An 18,789-nucleotide genomic window follows, 5' to 3' on the forward strand; every position below is an offset into this window, starting at 1 on the left:
GTAGTAAAAAATTACCGTCTGGATCCGGAACGCGAATTTCCGGATTAAAGATGCAAAATAATGTATAAAAATTCCGTTCCCTAGAAAAATCGTCCGGAAGGTGAAGCGTCCGGATTACCGAGGCTCCACTGTACATTAAAATCAGTAATTTTAGAAAAGTGTCATTTTCATTCATCATGTGGTATGCATTGTTCATGAATTATGAATGTGGATAAATGAAGGACATTGCTTCATCATAGAAAGAAAAAATAAGTTAATGTATACGTAAGTGATTAAAATATCATATCATTAAGTTATAAATGAATTATTTTGATCCAATCAATTTTATATCATTAGAAGTAGAAAGAAATGATTTAACAATATTTTAATTTCGTACATGGTTTTACAATATTCAGATTTTGTATAATTGGAATTAAAAGTGACTGATACACGTAATTACAGTATTCAAATTGTGTACCATCAAAACTACAAAAGGGCAAGATATTATTTGATATCACTGTAAATAATGGATATGTCGGATTTTTGTAGGAGAAAATTGCACTGGTGAAATCCAGGCCAAGAACTTCATGCCAACTTTTGTTCCCATCACTTGTGAGCTGGTGTTCAATACTGCAGTGAATGGACTGTCTGTCTCCGACCTTTTTCAAGTGTCAGCCACATTCAGTTCCAAGAAAGGTAAATCAATATAGGTCTGTCACTGAAACACCATTCTTCAAAATATCAATTGCCATGTACAAGGTTTTTAAAAAAAACTATTGGACATCATTAGTTTTTGTTTTTATTTTTTTGATAATGTAATTAAATACTAGATAATTTTTTCATGGGAAAGAAGCAGATCATAATATGAAAAGAACTTGTTTCCACAGGAAAATATGGCTGTCTGGTGAAGAAGCTACATCCCGAGACCTTAGTACAGCAGATAAGCACCATGTCTGTCGACCTGCAGTTGTCTGTGCTGGTTCCCAACATGGAGAATCAACTTCTTGTGATGGCACCAGTCAAAAAGTACCAGTATCTGCCGCCATTTTATGTTCATAACTCAGAGGTGTTATTATCTACGGCAGCTCCACTGTCTTCCATCCGAGTGTCCACCATTCCAGATCTGTCCTCATGTATACAGGTAACTTCATACCTACAGGTAACTCCATACCTACAGGTAACTCCATACCTACAGGTAACTCCATACATGTAAATACAGGTAACTCCATACCTACAGGTAACTCCATACCTACAGGTAACTTCATATATACAGGTAACTCCATACCTACAGGTAACTTCATACCTACAGATAACTTCATACCTACAAGTATCTCCATACCTACAGGTAACTCCATACCTACAGGTAACTCCATACCTACAGGTAACTCCATACCTACAGGTAACTCCATACCTACAGGTAACTTCATATATACAGGTAACTCCATACCTACAGGTAACTTCATATATACAGATAACTCCATACCTACAGATAACTCCATACCTACAGGTAACTCCATACCTACAGATAACTTCATACCTACAGGTAACTCCATACCTACAGGTAACTCCATACCTACAGATAACTTCATACCTACAGGTAACTCCATACCTACAGGTAACTCCATACCTACAGATAACTTCATACCTACAGGTAACTCCATACCTACAGGTAACTCTCGATCTGTCTGTTCATGTCTGTCTTTCAATCTGTCTTTCACTTCTTCTCTGTTCATCCCTCACATTTACAGCACTTTTTCAGTTGCCGATATTTTATCTTAAGTTACAAGTATAGAATGACTGTTGTAACTCCAGTGACACGTTTTGGAACAGTTTAAATTTAGGTGATATATATACATGTACATACTTCATACAAATATTTGTGTTCCCATGTTTTCAAATGTTTCGGATTCCTTTGAATCCCTTCCTGCATAGAAGTAACTTTTCAGCTGTAAGAGTACAGTATGGATTCTCTGTTTTGAATTTTCCTACAATTGAAATATTCTTAATTCTTTTATCAGGCTGCAGTGAGTGATGAAATCATTTTAGAGGTCATGACCCCAGAAAAAGACAGCCAATCAGGAACCATTTTGATTTTCCCCGTAAGACTTGTAGAGTCTGCTTCATTGTGGGATAGAGAAAGTGTTGAAAGTCATGTGGAACTGTCCTGTAGAAAAACAGGTCAAAAGGTCAGACTGCCTGTGTCGGTCAGACTGATTGGACAGCGACCGGAACATTTTGGTGAGCGGGTTACTTATTTACCAGAATATTCAGTATTTTGCGCGTCACGTTTGAGGAAGGGTAAATTTTGATATCTGCATCATCTATTTAGTTAAAGTAAAATGAGAGAGACCAATTACATAACCTAGTGGTCACTTATTGTTAAAATCTGTGAAATTCTGGCAGTCCATGAAAAGTCATGCTGATCTTAGGTTTGCCTGCCCAAATGACACCTTGAGAAAAATGCATTTAAATTTTAAAAACAGATATTTACATGTATCCTAAATGTATTTGTTAAATACAATATCATTACATATTCATGTATATATACAACTGAATTTGAGCACAAAAGTAGAGTACAAATACTGACTTGTAAGACACCCTCTCTGTACAGGTTAATTATTATTATAGGACACAATTAAAGAAATCAAAAATGAAGATTAAAAAATGCACTAAACAGTGTGTATGCAACATATGTGTAGTGTATTTCAAACGTGTTTGAACCCCATCACACAACCCTAACCCACCCCACCCCTTAAAAAAAAACACCCCGGCAATATCTGTTTTGTTAGATCACTATCTCCCTAATGGATTACTATAAACTGCAGTGTTTGACGTGTTTCAGGATACCGGGGACGACCAGTCGGGTGGGGTGCCTTCTTTGTGAACAGCATCAACAATAACCAGTCACTATTCTCCTACCTCTTCCTGATCATCGCTACGGCTGTAGCTGTGCTTGTGGGTCAGTATATATACTGTGTGTGTGTGCAGGAATTGTCTGGCTGTAAATTTCGACAAACCTAATTCCTTTTTTCAATATTACTCAATTTTAATTTGGTAAGGTATGGCTGAGTGCTTTTTGAGTACATGCGTTTACATTGGTTTATATAGATGTAGAGTTAAAAAATTCAAATTACATGTAGGTTTGTCATCCTGATATTTAATGTTATACGAACTACACACGGAGATATAACTCACAATAATGTTATACAAACTACGAGTGTTGTCCCAAAAAGTCGTAAACAATGTTAACAATTTTTTATATTCGCATCAAATCCAAAAGATTTTTTACATGAGAAAACTTTTGCTTATTCTAAATGAGATGTTACTTAATAAAAAGAGATCCATATGCATTGTTGGCACACGTACAAAAAGAAGTAGAAATTTTCTTTGTACAACTCAATTATATGAAAGCAAATAGTTTCATATTTGATATATCACATTTAAATTTATATCAATGGAATCAGTTATGTTTTCCGCGTACTATACTGGTTTTACAACTGCAGGAGATATAAACAGGAGAGAAGCGATGTCATTTTTAGCTCACCTGAACCGAAGGTTCAAGTGAGCTATTCTGATCACATTTTGTCCGGCGTCCGTCCGTCTGTCTGTAAACTTTTCACATTTTCGACTTCTTCTCCAGAACCACTGGGCCAATTTCAACCTAACTTGGCCAAAAGCATCCTTGGGTGAAGGGCTTTCAAGTTTGTTCAAATGAAGGGCCATGTCCCTTTCAAAGGGGAGATAATCACAAAAATGCAAAAATAGGGTGGGGTCATTTAAAAATCTTCTCCTCAAGAACCACTGGGCCAGAAGAGCTGAAATTTACCTGAAAGCTTCCTGACATATTGTAGATTCAAGTTTGTTCAAATTATGGCCCCCGGTGGTAGGATGGGGCCACAAGGGAGGATCAAAGTTTTACATACAAATATATAGGGAAAAACTTTAAAAATCTTCTCAAGAACCACTAAGCCAGAAAAGCTGAGATTTACATGAAAGCTTCCTGACATAATGCAGATTCAAGTTTGTTCAAATCATGGGCCCCGGGGGTTGGATGGGGCCACAATAGGGGATCAAAGTTTTACATACAAATATATAGGAAAAATCTTTAAAAATCTTCTTCTCAAGAACCACTAAGCCAGAAAAGCTGATTTTTACATGAAAACTTTCTGACATAGTGCAGATTCAAGTTTGTTCAAATCATGGCCCCCGGGGATAAGATGGGGCCCCAAGGGGTGGATCAAAGTTTTACACACAAATATATAGGGAAAAACTTTAAAAATCTTCTTCTCAAGAACCACTAAGCCAGAAAAGCTGAGATTTACATGAAAGCTTCCTGACATAATGCAGATTCAAGTTTGTTCAAATCATGGGCCCCGGGGGTTGGATGGGGCCACAATAGGGGATCAAAGTTTTACATACAAATATATAGGAAAAATCTTTAAAAATCTTCTTCTCAAGAACCACTGAGTCAGAAAAGCTGATTTTTACATGAAAACTTCCTGACATAGTGCAGATTCAAGTTTGTTCAAATCATGGCCCCCGGGGATAGGATGGGGCCCCAAGGGGGGATCAAAGTTTTGCACACAAATATATAGGGAAAAACTTTAAAAATCTTCTTCTCAAGAACCACTAAGCCAGAAAAGCTGAGATTTACATGAAAGCTTCCTGACATAATGCAGATTCAAGTTTGTTCAAATCATGGGCCCCGGGGGTTGGATGGGGCCACAATAGGGGATCAAAGTTTTACATACAAATATATAGGAAAAATCTTTAAAAATCTTCTTCTCAAGAACCACTGAGTCAGAAAAGCTGATTTTTACATGAAAACTTCCTGACATAGTGCAGATTCAAGTTTGTTCAAATCATGGCCCCCGGGGATAGGATGGGGCCCCAAGGGGGGATCAAAGTTTTGCACACAAATATATAGGGAAAAACTTTAAAAATCTTCTTCTCAAGAACCACTAAGCCAGAAAAGCTGAGATTTACATGAAAGCTTCCTGACATAATGCAGATTCAAGTTTGTTCAAATCATGGGCCCCGGGGGTTGGATGGGGCCACAATAGGGGATCAAAGTTTTACATACAAATATATAGGAAAAATCTTTAAAAATCTTCTCAAGAACCACTAAGTCAGAAAAGCTGATTTTTACATGAAAACTTTCTGACATAGTGCAGATTCAAGTTTGTTCAAATCATGGCCCCCGGGGATAAGATGGGGCCCCAAGGGGGGGATCAAAGTTTTACACACAAATATATAGGGAAAAACTTTAAAAATCTTCTTCTCAAGAACCACTAAGCCAGAAAAGCTGATTTTTACATGAAAACTTCCTGACATAGTGCAGATTCAAGTTTGTTCAAATCATGGCCCCCGGGGATAAGATGGGACCCCAAGGGGGGGATCAAAGTTTTACACACAAATATATAGGGAAAAACTTTAAAGATCTTCTTCTCAAGAACCACTAAGCCAGAAAAGCTGAGATTTACATGAAAGCTTCCTGACATAATGCAGATTCAAGTTTGTTCAAATCATGAGCCCCGGGGGTTGGATGGGGCCACAATAGGGGATCAAAGTTTTACATACAAATATATAGGAAAAATCTTCTTCTCAAGAACCACTGAGCCAGAAAAGCTGATTTTTACATGAAAACTTTCTGACATAGTGCAGATTCAAGTTTGCAAAGGGTAGTTTGGGCCATAATAGGGACCAAGGTTTTACATGCAAATATATATGGAAAGTCTTCAGATATGGGCCAAGGTAACTCAGGTGAGCGATGTGGCCCATTGGCCTCTTGTTAAACCTACCTGACCTGTAATGAAATTTGCACAATATGGTAACATCAATAGCATTCTTGACGCACGAGAAATCATAAAATATTGTGTAGAGCGTGGTTTTACCCCCACGCAAACGAAACAGATGATGCACATCAGATCACAGAGATGTGAACAGGGCGCTAGTGTCTGATTGACACAAGATTTGTGGAAGGAATGACATCAGAACTGTAGATGGGAAGGTAAAAAAAAATCAGAAGAAAATAAAGACCGAAAAATCCTGAAGGCAAAGAATGTCATGTAATGAATGAAGATGTTCAGTTTGTGCACTGACAGCTATGAACATAATTATGTTTTTTATTTGTGTTCTCTCATTATGAAACAAGATTTTATGATGAGACTCTTTACAAAGAAACACAAACTGACGCTTTTAAATAACAAAAGAAAATTAATAATTTTTTGTGAATGAGTTATTTACATTGTCTATGACTTTTTGCGACAACCCTTGTACATGTTAATACATATATACTGTGTGCGTTTTCTTGGTTAATATGTAAGTTGTCACAAAACCTATGTGACTTGGTGATCTGTAGGTAGATGTACATGTATTCATATCTACATGAAAACATGCTTATTACGAACATGTTTATAACAAATTCATGCATATTTCAAAGTGTTATCTATTCCCCAATATGAGGAAAGTAACGAACATTTTATTGGATATAACGGAGTTTGGTTATAATGACCTGTTTTACTGTATAATGAAGTTTGGTTATAACAAACTGTTTTGGCTGGCCCTGGAGGTTTGTTATAACCAGGTTTTACTGTATAATGAGGTTTGGTCATAACAAATTGTTTTTGCTGGCCCTGGAGGTTCGCTATAACTGTGTTTTACATCGCTATAACCGTGTTTTACTGTACTCTGGTTTACTTACAAACTGGGTGTGGTTTATTTGTAGCTTACCATTACGTGATTGGACCTCGTTACAAGGCAGTGGCCAACACTAATCCAGCGTTCCTCAGGCCCGGGGCTGCAGGAGCTGCCTCTCCCCCCTCCCCCATGTATCCACAGCTCCAGTTCTCACCTAGTAAGCACCATTTTATTCAATTGTTTGTTTCTCATAAATCTGTTTACTTTCATTTTTAGTATCAAAAGATGTAACTGATTGTACATGTATTTCCACATTCATTTTATTACACTTTTATAATTTTATTGATTTTAAACTTCTATGATTTAATCAATTTTATACTTGTATTGTTTTATTTCATAAACATAGATAGGTAATTATACACTGAAATATTTTAAACTGGTGTTTTGATCATTTGTAAGATGTTTTGAATTTTCCTTTTATAAACAATAATCAATGTATGTCACAAAAACTGATAGACATAAACTTCTGTGAAAATTCATGCACAAGTTTTCTGTTAGAAACATTTTGATGGGAGATAATTATTAAACTTTTCATTAGGAGATTGTACACAATATAATTGATTATCAAGCATTTCAGATGGAGATTGTGTACAATATATTTACATAATATTTCAGTAGGAGATTGCTTCCAGTATAACGAACATTTCAGTAGGTTGTATATAACTATCATTTCAGAAGATTGTATGTAATATAATTATCATTTCAGACTACTCCCCACCCCCTTACACTAGTTATGCATCCCCGTTGACGAGTCCTAAATCACCTGCATTGTGGTCGACTGAGTATCACCCCCAGGATGGAAGCAGCCCCAGGCGGCGATCCCCTTACAGACCCAGTGGTGCTACACCCCCCTTCAGCTCCAGACAGAGTCCGTTATAATCATTCCAGTGATAGCTCAACAAATTTCTAGGTTTTCTAATTTTCCATCCTGTATATGTCTTTGATGATTGAGTGATGAACAGTATTGATGTGAACAATATTTTACAGAGAGAAAGAGAGAGAGGTGGGAGAGAGAAAGAGAGAAATTGTGCTTTTCATTTCTTAATATCAGGAGTTTGAGCATTCTGTGCATAATAGTGTTTATTAGACAGCTGGTCTGAAAGAGTGAAGACAAGCATGGTGTCAACAAGAGTGTTAGAATAGTGATTGTATGACTGTCGCTCATGATGTGTTCAGTGTCTTGATTGTATGACTGTCGCTCATGAGGTGTTCAGTGTTCTGATTGTATGGTGTGTTCAGTGTTCTGATTGTATGACTGTCACTCATGAGGTGTTCAGTGTCCTGATTGTATGACTGTCGCTCATGAGGTGTTCAGTGTCTGTGCGAGAGATGTGTTATATTTTGTTGTGTTTTTTTTGGTGTATACACTTGTTTGTTGTGAATTATTGATTTTCATATATATGTACATGTGTTCCTGGCATTTCATTTCTATCATGCATATCATGAAAAGTAGAGATTATCAAAATGATACAATTACTCCTGTGAATTAATGTTAAAGTTGCAATACATGAATATACTTACAAAGTCATTTTTTAACAAACATAAACTGTGTTCTGAATTTGAACATTAAGAATGATAAATGTACTGTCATCATGGGTGTACAATTTTTGTGTATTTATTGGGTGCGGTACTACCTCATCCCAAGAATCAATGATCTCAATGAAATACAGTTTGTGTAGCGTTTCCACATTTAGAAACCATATTCATAAATTTTGGTGATCCATGAAAGTTGTCCCCTGTGAGAAGGAAACTGTTATCTTATTATTACAAGGATGTCATTGCATGTCCAATGCCTGAAGGTCTACTGAATTTATCTGTTTCGTCTCTGAGATTCGATGATGGCTTAATTTGAAACAAATTTTCTATGCAGTGATCGTGAGTAACTTATGAACATCTGTACAAAAAATTCAGTCTTTGTTCTAAAGTTTATTTACATAGATTTGTCACAAAATCATGACTTGTTCATTTTGAATAAAAAAACAAAATATTTGTACTGATTTTTCTTGAATGAAGAATTGAGATGTCTACACCAGCAAGCATTCTGAGAAGCCTTGCTGGCTCCTGAGTCTCGGAAAATATTTTAAATCGGATGTTTTTATGAATTCAGTAGTAAATTACCAAAATTAAAATTATAGGCTGGAACTCCCCCACCCACGATCGTGGTCCCCCTGATCTAAAATTCTGTATCCGCACATGGAAGTGTCACTCAGACGAATTCATTTGAAAGTTACAAAGCAAGTTTCTTTCTAACTTCTCCAAGCATAAGGAAAACGAGTTAGGACAGACGACGTACAGAGGAAATCTATTGTACGCACCCGACTTGTACTAGGATAGACAGACTTATAAAGGAAATCTATCGTACGTGCCTGACTTGTACTAGGACAGACAGACTTATAGAGGAAATCTATTGTACGCACCTGACTTGTACTAGGACAGACAGACTTATAGAGGAAATCTATTGTACGCACCTGACTTGTACTAGGACAGACAGACTTATAGAGGAAATCTATTGTACACACCTGATTTGTACTAGGACAGACAGACTTATAGAGGAAATCTATTGTACGTGCCTGATTTGTACTAGGACAGACAGACTTATAGAGGAAATCTATTGAACGTGCCTGGCTTGTACTAGGATAGACAGGAAATCTATCATGCGTGCCTGACTTGTACTAGGACAGACAGACTTATAGAGGAAATCTATTGTCTGCACATGACTTGTACTAGGACTTCACTTCACTTAGCCCTTTGCTCCTCTAGGGAGCATAGGCCATTGACGAACTCCCTCCATCTGACTCTGGCGCTAATCTTTCTGCTGAGTCCCAGGTGTAGCCTTGCTCTTTTAATTCTGCCTCCGTAACTCTGCGCCAGCTGCTCCTTGGTCTTCCTCTTTCTTTTTCCTTGGGGGTTCCATTTGAGGGCTTGTTTTGTGATGCTGCTTGGTGGTTTTCGCAGTGTGTGTCCAATCCATGACCATTTGCTTTTTTTGATTTGGATAGATTTGCTCTTTTCCAAAGATCCTCGTTTCTTACTTTATCAAACCATCTGATGTTCATTATTCTGCGCAGGCAGTAATTGATGAATCTTTGAATTTTTGAAATCGTGGCATTTGTCGTTCTCCATGTTTCTGCCCCATACAGAAGCACACTTTACATTTGATTTTAGTGTTTCTCGAGATGTTCTTTGCATTCCATACTTTCCCCAGAATGTTGAAGATGACCCTAGCCTTGTTTATTCTGGTCTTAACATCAGCATCAGTACCTCCATTCACACTCACAATGCTTCCTAGGTAAGTAAACTCCTCAACTTCTTCCTGGATGGTATCCCTTATTTTAATACTAATAGGCTGTTTACTCTGCATTAATTTTCATAATTTTTGTCTTACTTTCATTAGGTTTCAATCCTAGTTTAACTGATGTTGCTGCTAGGAGGGATGTTTTGTCTTGCATTTGTTGTTGGGTACTGGAGATGAGGGCAATGTCATCAGCAAAATCCAGGTTATCCGGTTATTGTCCATTGGATTCCATTTCTTTTCCCTTCAGTTGTTTCTCTCATGATAAAGTCAATTGCCAGGAGGAAGAGAAAAGGAGATAGCAAACAACCTTGCTTGACTCCAGTTTTGAGATCAAAACTTTCTGTAAGTTGACCTTCATGTATAACTACATTTCATGTTATAGGAGTTCCTGATGATGTTAATGAACTTTTGTGGTGTGCCATTAGATTCCATAAAACTTCTCTATCTAAACTGTCAAAAGCTTTCTCGAAGTCTACAAAGTTGAGAAATGGGGATGTGTTCCATTCTAGAGATTGTTCTATGATTATTCTCAGTGTTGCTATTTGGTCCGTGCATGATCGATCTTTTCTGAAGCCTGCTTGTTGGTCTCTGAGCTTCTCGTGTATGGCCTTCAAGAGTCTTGTTAGGATGATTCTGTTTAGCACTTTTGCAACTACTGATAGTAGTGCAATGCCTCTGTAGTTTTTGCATTCTTTAAGATTTCCTTTCTTGGGCAGCTTAATTAGATGGCCGCTGTTCCAGTTTTGAGGCATTTCCTCGTCTTTCCATACGCTGTTGAAGATCTTGTGAAGGATATTTGCTGTAAGATCTGGATTTGCTTTTAGAGCTTCTGGGGGAATGTTGTCTGGGCCAGAAGATTTGGCTGATTTTATCTTTTTAATTGCCTGTTTTATTTCAATTTTGGATGGAGGGTGAAGGTTGACTTTAAGTTCGTCTTTGGCTTTGTTAATATCTGGTGTTATGTCAGGCGGTGGTCTGTTTAGAAGTTCTTTAAAATGTTCTGCCCATCTTGCTAACTGTTCCTCTGTTGTGGTTAGAACTTATCCATTTTTGTCTTTAATCTGTTGGCTTGTTTGAAATCTATTGTATGCACCTGACTTATACTAGGACAGACTTATAGAGGAAATCTATCATATGCGCATGACTTGTACAAGGACAGACAGAGTAATTCTATTGTAAGCACCTGGCTTGTACTAGACAGACAGACTTTATAGAGGAAATCTATCGTATGTGCCTGACTTGTATTAGGACAGACAGAGGAAATATATCGTGCGCGCCCGACTTGTATTAGGACAGACAGAGGAAATATATCGTGCGCGCCTGACTTGTATTAGGTCAGACAGAGGAAATATATCGTGCGCGCCTGTCTTGTACTAGGACAGACAGAGAATATATATTGTACTCGCATGACTTGTACTAGGACAGAGGAAATCTATTGTATGCACCTGACTTGTACTAAGACAGACTTAATAGAGGAAATCTATCGTACGCGCCTGGCTTGTACTAGGTCAGATAGAGAAAATCTATTGTGCACGGCTGGCTTGTATTAGGACAGACAGAGGAAATCTATCGTGCGCGCCTGACTTGTATTAGGACAGACAGAGGAAATCTATTGTACGCGCCTGACTTGTACTAGGACAGACAGAGGAAATCTATCGTGTGCGCCTGACTTGTATTAGGACAGAGGAAATCTATCGTACGCGCCTGACTTGTAATAGGACAGACAGAGGAAATCTATCGTGCGCGCCTGACTTGTATTAGGACAGACAGAGGAAATCTATCGTGCGCGCCTGACTTGTACTAGGACAGACAGAGGAAATATATTGTATGCGCCTGACTTGTATTAGGACAGACAGAGGACATCTATCGTACGCGCCTGACTTGTATTAGGACAGACAGAGGAAATCTATCGTGTTCACCTGCCTTGTATTAGGACAGACAGAGGAAATCTATTGTATGCGCCTGATTTGTACTAGGACAGACAGAGGAAATATATCGTGTGCGCCTGACTTGTATTAGGACAGAGGAAATCTATCGTACGCGCCTGACTTGTAATAGGACAGACAGAGGAAATCTATCGTGCACGCCTGACTTGTATTAGGACAGACAGAGGAAATCTATCGTGCGCGCCTGACTTGTACTAGGACAGACAGAGGAAATATATTGTATGCGCCTGACTTTTACTAGGACAGACAGACTTATAGAGAAAATCTATCGTACGCGCCTGACTTGTAATAGGACAGACAGAGGAAATCTATCGTACGCACCTGACTTGTAATAGGACAGACAGAGGAAATCTATCGTGCGCGCCTGACTTGTATTAGGACAGACAGAGGAAATATATTGTATGCGCCTGACTTTTACTAGGACAGGCAGACTTATAGAGAAAATCTATCGTACGCGCCTGACTTGTAATAGGACAGACAGAGGAAATCTATCGTACGCGCCTGACTTGTAATAGGACAGACAGAGGAAATCTATCGTGCGCACCTGACTTGTATTAGGACAGACAGAGGAAATCTATCGTGCGCGCCTGACTTGTACTAGGACAGACAGAGGAAATATATTGTATGCGCCTGACTTTTACTAGGACAGACAGACTTATAGAGAAAATCTATCGTACGCGCCTGACTTGTAATAGGACAGACAGAGGAAATCTATCGTACGCGCCTGACTTGTAATAGGACAGACAGAGGAAATCTATCGTGCGCACCTGACTTGTATTAGGACAGACAGAGGAAATATATCGTGCGCGCCTGACTTGTACTAGGACAGACAGAGGAAATATATTGTATGCGCCTGACTTTTACTAGGACAGACAGACTTATAGAGAAAATCTATCGTACGCGTCTGGCTTGTACTAGTACAGACAGACTTTATAAATAGAGGAAATCTGTCGTGTGCACCTGGCTTGTACTAGTACAGACAGACTTTATAAATAGAGGAAATCTGTCGTGTGCACCTGGCTTGTACTAGTACAGACAGACTTTATAAATAGAGGAAATCTGTCGTGTGCACCTGGCTTGATTTGTGCACCAGTTGTAATACTTGTGATGACAACAGAGAAAACTTTTCAACTTTCCGTTTTAATTAAAAGCAGCATACTTGGACCTGGTTTCAGAATTTGAAATGGTTCTTTTAAAATTACACCATTAAGTTAGAAGAGTTGGTTAAACATTTACTGTCTACTGCTCAATCAATAGAATAGTGAACACTACATTTTGAATTTATAAGATGGGTGTACCTAATCGAACTTTCAATTTATCGATTTTGAATATCGAATTGATAGTTATGTGAACAGAAATGAGATTTCAATACAAGGCACATAGTTCAATACAAGGCACATGGTTTTTAGGTTATAAATATTTTATTCAATACATAACAGGGTTGCACAGCAGGCTATATAAGCGTATCAAACGTCCTCTCCAAGTATACAAGGTATATTTATAAAGTTATGCAATGCGTGTAAATGCCTATGGACATCAAATTGGAAACGAGCACGGAATCGCTTCTATCGAAAATGTATAAAACCAAAGTCACTGTCTGGCTTTTAACACACTGTTACTAGGAAAAGAGTAATATTCAGAACAAGTTTAATTGATGCGCCGATCACATTTTTCAAAAATAACTTTAAAATTATGTATATTAATATTCATTAGAGATGGATTGTATGTTGATATTCTTTCGTATTACATATATATATACAATAAGTCTCCACGTGTATGACACGATGTACAGTTCTTATACTTATATAATAAGTATAAAATTTCATTTTCAATTGATTATAATTGTTCAATATTGCAAGGATTTATTCAAATTACAGTGTTATCTATTTTTAGTATTTGTCATTGATAAATAGTTCAATCGCTGAGAGACGTGGCACTCAATAACACGGGTACGTCTGTATATGCATATCGAATCATAATGTATTGATTTGCTTTAAGTTGTTCTTTTAATTTTAGAATTTTGAAAGTCCTGAAGCTATTTCAAAACTTGAAATCAGCTCTATATTTAAAGACAGGCGATTTTCAGAGAACATGAACTATTAAAATGAATAACAGTCGTATTTTGTAAGGTTTTTCTTTTAAAGAAAATGAAAACGTCCTTGATTTTTAGTAGGAATTAAGTCAATTACAATCGTTATATTTATCTTTAATATAATCATCTATTACAATCATTATATCTATCTTTTGATATAATCATCTATTACAGTCGTTAGATTTATCTAATCATCTATTACAATCGTCATATTTATCTTTAATATAATCATCTATTACAATCGTCATATTTATCTTTAATATAATCATCTATTACAATCGTCATATTTATCTTTAATATAATCATCTATTACAATCGTTATATTTATCTAACCATCTATTACAATCGTTATATTTATCTAATCATCTATTACAATCGTTATATTTATCTAATCATCTATTGCAATCGTTATATTTATCGTTTGACACGTCTCATCTATTACAATCATTATATTTATCTAATCATCTATTACAATCGTTATATTTATCTAATCATCTATTACAATCGTTATATTTATCTAATCATCTATTACAATCGTTATATTTATCTAATCATCTATTACAATCGTTATATTTATCTAATCATCTATTACAATCGTTATATTTATCGTTTGACATGTCTCATCTATTACAATCGTTATATTTATCTAATCATCTATTACAATCGTTATATTTATCGTTTGATATGTCTCATCTATTACAATCGTTATATTTATCGTTTGATATGTCTCATCTATCATACGTTATGCCACATATAAAATGCCACATATAAAATCACTACGAAATACTTTGCGTATATTGTAGTTAACACACATACACAACTTGTAAACTAAATTCTTATATATATATATATATATATATATATATATATATATATATACGTAAAATTGATTTTTCAATTTTTCAAAAGATTCTTAAATGTACATTTTTTTTTTTTTACGTATGTACCAGGTCGTAAGGACTTTTTTTTACTTATCGAGATTTCATAGGTTCTTGTTTTAACGGGTTATTTTACAATGAAATATCGAACTTTTTTTAGACGAACAAATAACTTGCATGATTAATTACATTTCGGAAATGTAGACCAGACGTTTTCACAAAATCGGTATGGCATTATCAAATATTGCAAAAGACTTATATTTACTTTATGTAAATTCTGAGGGTGGTCATTACGCGCACATTCAAAACAATCGGTGTCTTTTAATTTTAGATTTTAAAATTCCTAAAGCTATTTCAAGAAGTTCCAAATCATAGCGCTATTTAAAGACATGCGATTTTCAGAAAACATAGATGTCCTTCTATTGAAAATTAATACTTGAATAGATTTTTTCCCTACAAGGATATAGATCTTCTACACACTGTACGACATCACCAGAAAATCTAGCTTGTACGGAAAGGGTGTGGTAAGAAAGTTTGTAGGCGTTATAGGCGGATTCGTATTTTGCAGGGGTGGGGTGGTGGGGGGGGGGGGGTCTGAACGACCTGCATTTATCATACAACCCCTCCCCCACCCCACCCCCCCAAAAAAAACTGAAAAAGAGAAAACAGCGAAATTATTACTATTGATGGTAAATTTTTGCTGTAAATGTATAATCACGGCGTTTAACGGAGAGAGAGAGAGAGAGAGAGAGAGAGAGAGAGAGAGAGAGAGAGAGAGAGAATTTTACTTCACTTGCTGTAACACTAGTATACTTTAATACAAATTCTTTTTGTAATATACTTGTAAATGTGTCATGTTCATACTCTTCAATGGAAGGAAATAAAGTATTAATTAATTAATAAAAACAGTATAGGTAGGGATGACAATGCATTTCTTGAATTGGTTTCGGTATCTTTACTCAGAAACAGCAAAATATACAATCAGGTTTAGTTTGAATATCACATCATGGGTTTAAACGGTTTGCGTTTAATAATTTTCTGAAATTAAAATAGAGGGGAATTTTATGTACATATAGATAGAAATATATTATATAAATATCTACGTGAACCAAGAGATGCACGTGAGCGTGTCACATGAACCGTCTTAGTGATCCTGTTAACTGCCATACCCTTATTGTGAATCCAAATAAAGATGTACAGGAAATTCTATTGACGCATGCGTCAAATTCGGCCGCTACGTCTATTTTATGTCGGTTGACTACTATGGTAGAATTAGACAAAACACGTATTAAAGAATAAGAAAGGTCATTTATTCAATAGATAAATGACAAAGTAATAAGCCAAATAACAATGGTAAATCACAACTAAAAATTGGGACAGTAGATAAAAAATAAGGTCAAATTTGACAACGTCAATAAACAGTACTATGCAATATGACTAATAAATACATAGATATGGTTTGACTAGTATAGTGCAAAGTAGCAAAAACAAACAACTGATATGCACACAAGTATGTCCCTGAGTCATTGCTGTGTCATCTACAGATAAAAGTGAACAAACATATGTACAATATATGGTCGAGTCGTTGCTGTGACAAAACTTAATACAAAATATACAGGTAAAGGTGAACAAAACACCTATATGTACACAAAAAACATACAAGATGGGGTGTCATAGGCCACCGCAACAAGACAGCATAGTGAAAACAAAATAGAACCTAAAAACCTGGCTTGTTGCCGCCGCAGTACAAGGTGGGTAAAACATTGAAGACCAAGGATGAGGACATGTACATGTAATGGTCTAAGACGTGATAGATCAGGGATACAAATTACCTAGAGCCCCTATCTCTAGGAACAGAAGGATTAGCTAGAGCCCCTGTTTCTAGGAAACAGCAATATTACCTAGAGCCCATGTCTCTAGCAACAGAAGGATTAGCTAGAGCCCCTGTCTCTAAGAAACAGCAATATTACCTAGAGCCCATGTCTCTAGCAACAGAAGGATTAGCTAGAGCCCCTGTCTCTAAGAAACAGCAATATTACCTAGAGCCCATGTCTCTAGCAACAGAAGGATTAGCTACAGCCCCTGTCTCTAGCAACAGAAGGATTAGCTACAGCCCCTGTCTCTAGCAACAGAAGGATTAGCTAGAGCTCCTGTCTCTAGGTAACGGGTGTTTTACAGGCTGGAGCTCCTGTCTCTAGGTAACGGGTGTTTTACAGGCTGGAGCTCCTGTCTCTAGGTAACGGGTGTATTACAGGCTGGAGCTCTTGCCTGAAGAGACAGATATATCACTTGAGAACCAAGCACAGCGCATATAAGCAACATACTGTTAGCCCAAGGTAATGGAGGGGATACGAATATACTTTTTAAAAGCATCAGAGTTCGAACGGCCCATCTTTTGAATTTGAACTTCTGTGTAACCCGTGGCAGCTATTCTAAAGCTATGAGCCTGATACCGTACCAGGTCTAACTTATACAAATGAAGGGCAGCACAAGCTTAGTCGTAAAATAATGCCGTAAAACAGGTGAATCATCCATAAAGGAAAAAAAGAGGGGACCCTGGGGAAGAATGTTTTCTGATAGAGATATAGTCGAACAGGGTTTTTTAGGGGCAAAGTAAGGAATTGGAACGATTTTGCTGTAAATGGATATAGTAGAAGACTTGGAATGATGGAAATGAGGAAGGCTAGTGTCGATAAAGCCGCGATTGTTAGCGTCAATTCCACTAGCTATATTTCCGAAAAGGAGATAAGGAGATTTTTAATTGTGGGTTTTAGTAATTTCCCGTACTCTCAAAAAGGCACAGAAGGCTAATACAATCATAGCGTGAAGCATAGTTTTTGAATAGATGGAATTAGTAGTAGAAGGCAAGGCCTGTACCAAACCAAGAATAACCGGGGTAATGGGAAGCCTTGGATCACAAGTTGGTTTGGCATTTTTGAAACCTTGGATCATTTTCGTGATTAAAACATGCTGTGTTAAGTCTTCACTGGCGCAAAGCTGAGGGCAGATAAGGTAGTGCGAGTCGTGGATACAGCTAAATTCATCTGATAGCAATGAAACTAACAAGATGTGTTAAGAGAGGTGGAAAGAGAGGGGCATTGTGAGCATAAACTTGCATTATGAAAGATTTTTAAGACCGTAAAGCAGACTTGTGGGCTGTTATAATAGCTGGCGATAATGAATCAAACAGCAAGAACTGGAACGCCCTAGTCAGAGAGTTATCAGGGTGGGATCCACAGCGGTACATTCCTGGTCCATATATGGAAATCGTGCTTTGAACTTTTGAATCTGCAATCTTGAAAGTAAATCGGCTTCTATTTTAGTGATACTCTGAATATGTTGGGCCTTGAAGAAAATGCTATGCTTCAAGGAAAGTACCTTAAGTCTCCGCATAAGCTGCATAAAAAAGGATCTCGTTAGGAATTTTTGTTGATAACGTGTACTACCCCTATGTTGTCAGAATGTAAAATTACTGTGCTGTTACTTAACAGGCTACCCCATAGGTCAAATGCAAAGACAATAAGTAGAGACTGCCGAACTGATATGTGGTAGCTAATCCAATCCCTAGCGAAAGGACCATAGAACCATTTACGACCAACCTATGTTACTTGCATCGGTAAACAGGTGCAATGACGAAGATGTGTGTTGAACCCCAGAAGGGAAGAAACCTTTACCATTGAAATGTTTCAAGGAAACTGCCCATGCCTGCAAATCTGCGCGTGCTTCTTTATCAAGACGCCTATGATGACCAGGATTCCTCTGAAGACCCCGAGTAAGGTCAATAATTCGTCTAAGACACGCCCGACCCAAAAATGTTAGAGGCATGAGAGGTTTCCATTAAACGTGACGTACATGTGTACTCTATAAAGCAAGATCTTTTACAAACCTTCATAATTTTAT

General features: G+C 37.1%; 2 protein-coding genes across 4 annotated transcripts in view; one reads left to right on the top strand and one right to left on the bottom strand.

Moving 5' to 3' along the window:
• The window catches only part of LOC125683544 (nuclear pore membrane glycoprotein 210-like), a 77,985-nt gene extending 69,318 nt beyond the window's left edge, over positions 1 to 8,667 (top strand). For 2 of the 3 annotated variants that reach the window (XM_056141484.1, XM_048924811.2), the window contains exons 38-43: positions 529 to 675; positions 867 to 1,120; positions 1,998 to 2,217; positions 2,822 to 2,938; positions 6,707 to 6,835; positions 7,385 to 8,667. In XM_056141484.1, coding sequence (XP_055997459.1) covers positions 529 to 675; positions 867 to 1,120; positions 1,998 to 2,217; positions 2,822 to 2,938; positions 6,707 to 6,835; positions 7,385 to 7,557 — 1,040 coding nt within the window. In that variant the 3' untranslated portion in view covers positions 7,558 to 8,667. The remainder of the gene's footprint in view (positions 1 to 528; positions 676 to 866; positions 1,121 to 1,997; positions 2,218 to 2,821; positions 2,939 to 6,706; positions 6,836 to 7,384) is intronic. The other variant, XR_008796166.1, reaches the window with a different exon arrangement.
• Positions 8,668 to 9,733: 1,066 nt separating this feature from the next.
• On the bottom strand, positions 9,734 to 11,836 carry LOC130047042 (uncharacterized). The gene is made up of 3 exons (XM_056141164.1): positions 11,812 to 11,836; positions 10,450 to 10,997; positions 9,734 to 10,033 (listed from the first exon to the last, which is right to left on the bottom strand). The coding sequence occupies exons 1-3, from the start codon at positions 11,834 to 11,836 to the stop codon at positions 9,734 to 9,736; spliced, it is 873 nt and encodes a 290-aa protein (XP_055997139.1).
• Between the last annotated feature and the right edge of the window lie 6,953 nt (positions 11,837 to 18,789).

Source organism: Ostrea edulis, chromosome 6 (genome assembly GCF_947568905.1).
Source record: "Ostrea edulis chromosome 6, xbOstEdul1.1, whole genome shotgun sequence".
Classification (NCBI taxonomy): domain Eukaryota; kingdom Metazoa; phylum Mollusca; class Bivalvia; order Ostreida; family Ostreidae; genus Ostrea; species Ostrea edulis.

What these genes read in the sequence shown, in the direction of transcription:
- LOC130047042 (XM_056141164.1), bottom strand. Translation starts at nt 11,836, where the DNA reads ATGTCCTCTGTCTGTCCTAATACAA. An exon ending in CTCTGTCTGTCCTAATACAA is followed by an intron (nt 10,998 to 11,811) that starts GTCAGGCGCATA and finishes TAACCACAACAG; the next exon opens with AGGAACAGTTAGCAAGATGG. An exon ending in CATCCCCATTTCTCAACTTT is followed by an intron (nt 10,034 to 10,449) that starts GTAGACTTCGAG and finishes AAATTAATGCAG; the next exon opens with AGTAAACAGCCTATTAGTAT.